The sequence below is a fragment of the Genypterus blacodes genome, unplaced genomic scaffold, assembly GCF_046128005.1.
Source record: "Genypterus blacodes isolate CSIRO-AG114 ecotype Tasmania unplaced genomic scaffold, CSIRO-AGI_Gbla_v1 ptg000583l_1, whole genome shotgun sequence".
Lineage (NCBI taxonomy): Eukaryota > Metazoa > Chordata > Actinopteri > Ophidiiformes > Ophidiidae > Genypterus > Genypterus blacodes.
This window is the reverse complement of record NW_027467313.1, coordinates 25,704-35,000: the sequence shown is the minus strand read 5'-3', so window position 1 is coordinate 35,000 and position 9,297 is coordinate 25,704. Positions and strand designations below refer to the sequence as shown.

The window sequence follows — 9,297 nt, the reverse complement described above, 5'->3', positions numbered from 1 at the left end:
CTCCATCCATGTCTCCCCAACGCTGCCCCGTGTCTCCAACCGGAGCCGCATTCGGTCCCGCCGCAGCCCGGGGTAAGTGCCGCTCACTGCTTTTTGTGACATTTTTCATGTTTCTGTTTCTGCTCTTGCGTTGGTTGTTTGCGGAAAAGATCCTTTGCGTGATGAATGCGTGTCGTTCAAAGCTCCTCTCAGTTTGCCGCCCCCCCCCCCCCTTCCACTTGCTGTCATGCACCCCTCCCCCCCCCCTCCCTCTTTAGAAAAAGCCCCCTGAATATGCTGCCTAGTGTTTTCTGTGCTGGCATCAAGCGAGACCCCCGTGGAAAAGCAGCAAAGCAGCTTTAGACATGAATCCTGTGGAGCAGAGCAGAGAGAGAGAGAGAGAGAGAGAGAGAGAACAGAACAGAGAGCAGAGCTACAGTGTTGTGCCGCCTCTAAACAGGTTTTTCTAAGAGGATGCTGGAGGCTCGGGGCATGAGAATGAGATACAGTAGGTAGATGTGTGGCGGCGTCACAGCGGCTTTGACTAATTTCCACAGCATATGTTACTTTTCCTGCAGTACTGATTATTCAGCGTGGAGCGTCTGTGCTGCCCGGCGATGAGGCTGAATCACTGTGTCAGAGCCAAACGCTCGCAGTGATGCAGTGACGGAATCCTAAAGTGTGAGATAGAGATGTTAGGTAGAGATGTTAGGTAGAGATGTTAGGTAGAGATGTTTGGTAGAGATGTTAGGTAGAGATGTTAGGTAGAGATGTTTGGTAGAAATGTTTGGTAGAGATGTTAGGTAGAGATGTTAGGTAGAGATGTTAGGTAGAGATGATAGGTAGAGATGTTTGGTAGAGATGTTTGGTAGAGATGTTAGGTAGAGATGTGGAGAGGAAAGGGGAAGAAGGTGTGAAGTGTTGGAATTATGGTTGAATAGACGTGAGAAATATCTGCATTTTGATGGTTTGTCCTCTGTGTGCATGTGTGCTCTGCGCATACGTCTGCCTGTGTGTGTGTGTGTGTGTGTGTGTGTGTGTGTGTGTGTGCATGCATGTATTTCTCTCTCTCCAAAGGTCACTAAATGGTTTTCTGGGGGAGGATTTCTAACCGGCGAGATGCTGTTCGTACTCCTGCTGGCAGCCTTTTCTTCCTCCATCTCCGGCTCCCTCTCCTCCTCCCTCTCCTCCCCCACCTCGTCGGACGGACACCCGATGGCGGACCCTGCCGCCTCCTCGGACTTGATGGCGGAGACCTGCAGCGCCTGCTCGTGCATGTCGGTGGAAAACGTGCTGTACGTCAACTGCGAGAAGATCACCGTGTACCGGCCCACGCAGCTCTTCCCGCCGGCCTCGTCCCTCTACCACCTCAACTTCCAGAACAACCTCCTCATCATCCTCTACCCCAACTCGTTCCTCAACTTCACGCACGCCGTGTCGCTGCAGCTGGGGAACAACAAACTGCAGAATATCGAAGGCGGAGCATTCATGGGGATGAGCGCTCTGAAACAGCTGCACCTCAACAATAACGAACTCAAGGTGCTGCGAGCAGACACCTTCCAAGGGATAGAGAACTTGGAGTACCTTCAGGCTGACTACAACTTGATCAAGTACATTGAAAAGGGAGCTTTCAACAAGCTGCACAGATTAAAGGTGCTAATCCTGAACGATAACCTCTTACAGGCGATGCCAGACAACATATTCCGCTTTGCCTCGCTCACACACCTGGATATAAGGGGGAACAGGATCCAGAAGCTTCCTTACCTGGGGGTTCTGGAGCACATAGGGCGCATCGTAGAGCTGCAGCTGGACGACAACCCTTGGAATTGTACCTGTGACTTGGCGCCTCTGAAGGCGTGGCTAGAGAACATGCCCTATAATATTTTTATCGGCGAGGCCATCTGCGAGACGCCGAGCGACTTGTATGGGAGGCTCCTGAAAGAAACCAACAAACAGGAGCTTTGTCCCATGGGAACAGGGAGCGACTTTGACGTGAGGATGCCGCCTGCGCTGCCCGACAACGGCCAGGCGCCCTCCAACATGTCCCCCACCACCGTGGCCCCCGCGGCCACCAGAGCACCAAAATCCACCGACTCCTCTAAGATTTACGGTAACGGCATTGTGGCCGGATTGCCCCCCTTCGGGCGGAACAGTCAGATCGTTTCCTTTCAGACACGGACCCCTCCGCTGATGTGTCCGCAGCCCTGCAGCTGTAAAGCCCACCCCTCTGATTTTGGCATTAGCGTCAGCTGCCAAGAGAGAAATGTTAAGAATTTAGCCGATCTCATTCCCAAACCCCCAAACGCCAAGAAACTGCACCTGAGTGGGAATTACATCCGGGACATAAGCCCCTCTGACTTCCAGGGCTTCGAAGGCTTAGACCTGCTGCACCTGGGCAGCAATCAAATAGTCACGGTTCAGAAAGGTGTGTTTGCTAACCTCACTAACCTGAGGAGACTTTATTTGAATGGAAACCAGCTGGAACAGTTGCACCCAGAGATGTTTCTAGGCCTCACAAACCTCCAGTACCTATATTTGGAATACAATGCCATAAAGGAAATTTTAGCAGGCACGTTTGACTCCATGCCGAACCTGCAGCTCTTGTATCTCAACAACAACGTCCTGAGGAGCCTCCCCGCCTACATGTTTGCGGGCGTCTCCTTGGCCAGACTCAATCTGAAAAACAACCACTTCATGACTCTGCCGGTGAGCGGCGTCCTGGACCAGCTGCGGACGTTGACCCAGATAGACCTGGAGGGGAACCCGTGGGAGTGCTCCTGTGATCTGGTCGCCCTCAAACTCTGGCTGGAGAAGCTAAATGACGGAGTGGCTGCCAAAGAGGTAAAATGCGCCTCCCCTGTGCAGTTCGCCAACATCGAGCTGCGTCTCTTGAAAAATGAGATCCTCTGTCCTAAGCTGGTCGCTAAGCCCCCGTTTATTCTCACTAGCGCCACCCCTTTGTTGACCTCAGTGTCGCCAGCAGGAGTGGGCAAAGCCCCCCCAGGAGGCCCCGTGCCTCTCTCCATCATGATCCTCAGCATCCTGGTAGTGCTCATCCTCACTGTGTTCGTGGCCTTCTGCCTCCTGGTCTTTGTCTTGAGGCGGAACAAGAAGCCGGTGGGGAGACAGGAGGGTCTGGGCAGTCAGGAGTGCGGCTCCATGTCCCTGCAGCTGCGGCGACACAGCCATAAATCTGGCAAGAAAGGCGCCATCCCGGGAGACGACTTGGGCGGCGAGACGTTCATCCCTCAGACCATCGAGCACATCGGCAAGAGCCACACCTGCGGGATCGGACGCTCCTCAGACATGGACGCCGGCTTCAAGTTCGCCGACTCGCAGAGGCAGAAGATCATCCTCCGAAACGCCGCCGACAAGGACAAAGAGGCGCTGTCCACGCTGGAACGCAACAAGCGCCTCAGCACCATCGACGAGCTGGAGGAGTTCCTGCCCAACCGAGAGCCCAGCATGTTCCTCCAGAACTTCCTGGAAGGCAAGAGAGATTTCAACAGCATAGGGATGGGCGGGTACGAAATCCGCTACCCGGAGAAAACTCTGGATAAAAAGATGAAGAAGTCATCGCTGATAGGAGGAAACCACAGTAAGATCGTGGTGGAGCAGAGGAAAAGTGAGTATTATGAGCTGAAAGCCAAGCTCCAAGGAACGCCTGATTACCTGCAGGTGCTCGAGGAGCAGACTGCACTGAGCAAAATGTAGTGACTTAGTGGGCTGATTACATAGACACACACATCAGACAGACACACACACGCACACACACACACACAGAGGCAGACAGACAGCCAAACATATCTGCCTCTCTCCTTCTCTCTCTGTCTCTCTCTCTCCCCCTCTCCCTCTCTCTCTCTCTCCTCTCTCTCTGTAGCCACACACACACTTTACTCTCCTACACACACACACACACACACACACACATACAGCAAAAAGTGCCTTCTGGAAATCCTTAATGACCAATGCAGAGATGGACAAAATGGCTACACACTACAAAGCTATATTGCTAGAATCAGCGTGGATGTATTTCAGAGTAAGAGACGTTTGGATTATCCATGCCACTATAACAACGTACGCACCAATCCCACGTACGAACCACAGGACGACCTAAAGAGCAACCAGACAGTCCAGTCGTAGTGTTTGTTGCTGCTATATGGGTTACTTATCTTTTCCGTTGTTCTGTTTCTCCCCCTTTTGTTTGTGCCCCCCTCCCTCCCTCCCTCCCTCCCCCCCCTTCCCCCCCTCCCAACCAAATGAAAAAGGCTCTGGGAAACAGTGCTCGGCGTCTTCGACCCTCGTTTAAAGAAAGAGGGCGGGGGAGGCGTGGCTTGTTTTACCCCTTTTCATCGGGAAGTATCCAAGGTCGCCACTTCTGGGATGATGAGATTAACACGAGTGTGGCGGGACACAAAATGGATGCTACTTTGTTTTTAATTTGCGGGAGGGATGTATCTATTTGTTCTCTGGGAGGGGGTAGGGGGAGGGGAGGGGTGAGGGGGGGAGTCGGACGCAAGACTCTATGCCATCTTTGTCTGGATTATTTGTGCGGTCCGCCGCTCCCAGGCTCCCGTTTCCTCTTTGGAGGGGTCGGATTAAGGCGGCGCGCGGAACTCTTTTCGGAATGATTTGACGACTTGTTTTCCTTTGTGTAAAGAGCCATGTTAAATATAGTGTCTTCTGAATGGAGTTGTGTTTCTCTTCACTTGCTACTCACTGTATGTTTTTTGGGTGGAATGATAACGGCGCACACACACACCGTCAGAGGAGGACAGCGTTTCCTGGAAAAACGAAAAACCCAAGAAAAAAAAAAAAAGATTTTAACGAGCTGCTTGCCATGTAAGCGTAACCTGGAATTTATTTTGTAAGTCTTACATTATTTGTATCTGTGGGACTGCTTTGTAAATTACAAGGAAAGACAAACCTGTACACACACACACACACACACACACACACACACAGGATGGAGCATCATCACCAAGAGACTCTAACCCCGACCTATCAGACAGACACCAACAGACCCGTGATCCTCTGTCAGCGCTCAAATTCGTAGTGAAAAATTTAACATACTTAATTTATTTTTCTATGCAGGGTTATTTAAAGAGTTATCGGTATTATTTAAAAAAAAAACAAACAAGGGATGATACGTTTAAAACAAGCGAAGAGGACTTTGGTAGGACGAAGCATCAGAGCGGATTCGGGCAGGAAGTGACTGTTCGGTCGATTCAAGGGTTCTTTTCGTTTCTCTCGGTTTGGGTCGAAGGACATTTACCCGCCGGCGCCCGACGAGCGGAGCGCTCGGCGAAGTCTGCGGAGGCTCACAGCGGTTTTTCCTTATTCTTCTCTCTCTCTCTCTCTCCCACAGTATCTTGTAAAAGGTTTTTCTTATTATTAACATTATGCAACCAAAATAAATGTGCATTAAACCTGATGTGGTTCTGGATCGTTGCTATGGGGGAACGGAGAAAGTGGGCGGGGCAAGGAGAGGAGAGGCCAGGGGAGAAGTCCAACCAATCGGAAAACGAGCAGCTCTAAATTGTTGATGAGATGCAGATGTTTTTGGACAGAATCACACCGACACCATGTGCAATATTAGTAAGAAACGCTCAAACGTCATGACGGCTTCAGATAACTTTTCTTTCTTTAGTTTGAGGTTATATTGTCGAGACAAGAAGTTCTACTACGAAATTCTTTTTATCAGCTTAACTCTACCCGGTCCTTATTTAAAAAAGTATTGTTAAGTTAAAATGATGAGTGTTTTATTGACAAATGAATAGAATGTATCTTGGACAGTATAATAAATACAATTTTCTATCGGTCATAAATCTCCTGTATATTGGTTAATTCTCTCTTGTATAATCTTGTTGAAATGAAGGTATTAAACTCAGCACCTATTTGCACTGTGTCCACCTATTTCTTCACATGTTGCAGGCGTTGTGCCGCCGCCGCGCCACGCCTCCTCAGCAAATCCTTGTCAGACGCACGGCGAGCGAGCGAGCGACAGGATCTCACTCGTGCTCTGTGCAAACAGACGACTGACCTGGAAGCGTACGTGTTTGCTCTCTGTCTTTACGTCTGCAAACCAGGGAACAACATCCTGTTTGGTGAGAGAGTGACAGCGTGTATGCAGACGCTGTCACGCTTGATGTGGCTTCTCATCAACCTAAAGGTTTCATTTCAGACGGAGAAAGAGTCTCTCTGCTTAGTGTGTGTGTGTGTGTGTGTGTGTGTGCATGTGGGGTGAGATTGTTGCCCTCTGGGACCTTAAGGTGGTTTCAGTCGCATGGTGTTGCCAAATGTTGTCATTCCTGTCCCTGGTCCTTGTGGTCTCACGCTGGTCTCTGTCCCGACTCTCTACTGTCCATTTGTCCCTGCGCTGTCTCGTCTCTCATTGACATAACAGGTGTAAAGACCTTAAACACAGGAATCATTGGAGTTTTCAGTCACAAAACACACGCAGGGTTTGGTTTACATGCATGGTAAAACTTTGATTATGCTCTGGTTACATAAACATGTGACATGCAGGTCGTCTTACAGTGAGGAACATCATGTGATCGTCTGTCTTTGTACTCCAGCATGTAAACATTGTAACGTGAGTAAGGCACCTTCACATGCTCCCTCCCCGATGCCCCCCTTGCCCCCCCGCTCTGATGATACAATGCTTCCTGTATATTCTGCTAACGGCCCAATCTTACAAATTCTACACAAATGTTGGTTAATCAGGCGAGTTCAGCTTTAATACGTCCCAAAATGTCCAATTTAAATGTTGTGTTGTTGTCTTAGTTACTGACCTCACAGACGTGTAAACGCTTTATTTATTGCTCATGTGTGAGAAATGTAATCATCCAGGGGCGCTGAGCCGCAGTTTGAGAACCCCCGTGCTGGGACGTCTTTAATTGCTCCGGCTTTGTTTGTAGTTCCTGCACAGATGCGAGTTTCTGACAGGTATCGTCTGCGTTCATCTTCATTGTTGCAGATATCAATCGTCCCTGTTGCCCTTTCGGGGTTAAAAAGTCTTAATTTCCTGCCTTTCCTGTGTTAATCCTACCAGAGGGGCTTCTGGGAAAGCGAGTGGCAGAAACTATGACTCATCCAGACTCCAGAGAATTGTCCTCATTAATTATTAATACCCTTGGCAGTTATGAACTAAAAAAGGGAAGTCTGGGGATGAATGTGATCCTTCGCCCCCCTGAAACTCTCTCTCTCTCTCTCTCTCTCTCTCTCTCTCTTTCTCTCCTCCATCTTTCCTGGCACTCCTCCCTCCTGTCCCATCCTTTCTATCACATCGCTCTATTAGAAAGCAGATATGTGACTGGACTCCTTGACAAGACTCAAATTGGCTGCAAAAAACGTCTTTGGCAGTCGGCCGCCCTGCTGCAGTGGAGTCGCGGCGGGAGAGAGAGAGGGAGGGGGTGAGAAGGGGAAGGGGGGCGGGAAGGGGAGGGCGTTCGTTTCACCTGCAAACAGAGACCCGGCGGGGGGGCTCCAGGGGGGGCCGTGGCACTGCTTGTTTTTCCGTAACTTTCTCAACGATGTAGCGAATGGGGCCGTCGCTCTCATCCCTCCTGCAGGGGGGAGAGAGAGAGAGAGAGAATGATGTGATTGAAAGCTGTGGAAATCTCCTCTGCTGGCGCTCCTCAGGGTCTGGTCTTGTCAGATGGGGTTTCTTGTTGTAATTATTTGGTGGTAACTGAAGTGTGGAGGGTTCTGTGAAGCTCTGGTAGATGGTAGATGGTAGTCTGAAGCTTTGTGTTTAAATGTGTAACGCTTTGACTCTCTGTCAAAGTCTGTGTGTCTCTTGGTAGATGAAAGTCTTATTTCTGTATAAATCGCAAACAAACATCACCACATAAATGAGGGCCTGTGTCTCTCCAATGTAAGGATCGACGGCGATGATGTCATAGAGATTTGACCAATAAGAAGGAAGAGACTAATCCAACACATGACATTCAAGAGACCAAACAGATGTATGGAATCGTCTATAAGCAAACGTTTTAGAAGTCAAGCGCTCAGAGGAGATCCTGCTGTAGGTTAATGAGCGACGTCATCACACCAGGAGGCTCCTCCCTTTAAGTTATTCGGCCTTAAACTTGAACCCAACAGAGCCTCAGCCTCTCGCTGGTCTGACACATTAGTATGCAAATGCCTTCCTGTTTGGTCGTCTTTGAAGTCCTGCAGTGTCAAATCGTCCGGGCAACGATCAAATGCAGCATAATAACATCAGCAGCGATAAAACAGAGAGAAAAGTGTCTCATGGTGAAGAAACAGTGGTAAATATGAGTTCCTGTTCCTGGATGTTGGGCTGATTTACACGGTTTGGTTTGCGTTGGGGTAGAAACCCAACCCGTGACTCTACGTGCCGGTGTTTCCTCCGCCTGGCGCTCCACCTGTCGCCACTCGGGTCCTCCGTGATGGATTGCGCTGTTTATTTTTGCGAGGAGCCTTTTGTCCATCTTGGAAATTCCCTCAACTCGCTCCCTCTCATTTTTCATCTCCTCTTTTATGTGTGAAACAAAAAAGCCGAGGGAAGGGACTGATGCGTTTATGAAGCCTCTCTTATCAACACAGCAGATGCCATTATAGTGGATGCTCTGTTGGCAGCCATTGTGGCCTTTATGCTCAGTCCCTCTGCATCCGTCTGGGCCTTTCTTGAGAATGATGGAACCACATTCATGACTGTGTCGATTCTAGCCCCAGCACAGATGCTTCCAGTTTAAGCTAAAGTGTAGCAGGAGGTTTCCCGAGCGACCCGAGTCTCTCACCAGGCAGCTGATGTCAACTTTAAAACACATTTAGATTTTTTGCAAATACCTTTTGTAGACATTTTCTGCCAGATTCTGCCCTGACAAATGAGCCAGGCAGCAAACTCTGGACTGGCATTCAAAATAAGGCTTTGAAGGACACGATTCAGTTCAACCGTGAGGCAAGAAAGTCCAAGCAAACTTAACCCAATGAGGAGCTTCTCCTCTCTGATGTGGACTAAAATCAGGTGGACGATGTCCTCAAGACGTTAAGAACCAACGAGCTAAATGGTGGCCAAACATGTGGTTCAGTATGTGGACTCTACAGGCTCAGTCCGATCTGGTCTGGTCCTCTTATTCCCTCTGAGCCTTTTCAGTTTCAGTTGTGGGCGTTGTTGTTGTAGTTGATCTTGAATCATGTCGGCTCACCTGATTTGTTATATTGTTCCTGTTCCTTCTTGTAACACTACAGGATAAAGTATTTGTGAGGAGCTTATCCTCTCCCAGGCCCTGATTGGCTAAATCCCCCTGTTTGATAATATTTATTTACGTGTGATGATAGACTGTATTCCCT

At 49.4% G+C, this 9,297-nt stretch overlaps 1 protein-coding gene across 1 annotated transcript; it reads left to right on the top strand.

Moving 5' to 3' along the window:
* The first annotated feature begins 1,098 nt into the window (after positions 1 to 1,098).
* On the top strand, positions 1,099 to 3,693 carry slitrk4 (SLIT and NTRK-like family, member 4). Its single transcript, XM_076140346.1, has one exon. The coding sequence runs from the start codon at positions 1,099 to 1,101 to the stop codon at positions 3,691 to 3,693; it is 2,595 nt and encodes an 864-aa protein (XP_075996461.1).
* The last annotated feature ends 5,604 nt before the right edge of the window (positions 3,694 to 9,297 follow it).

What these genes read in the sequence shown, in the direction of transcription:
- slitrk4 (XM_076140346.1), top strand. Translation starts at nt 1,099, where the DNA reads ATGCTGTTCGTACTCCTGCTGGCAGCCTTTTCTTCCTCCATCTCCGGC.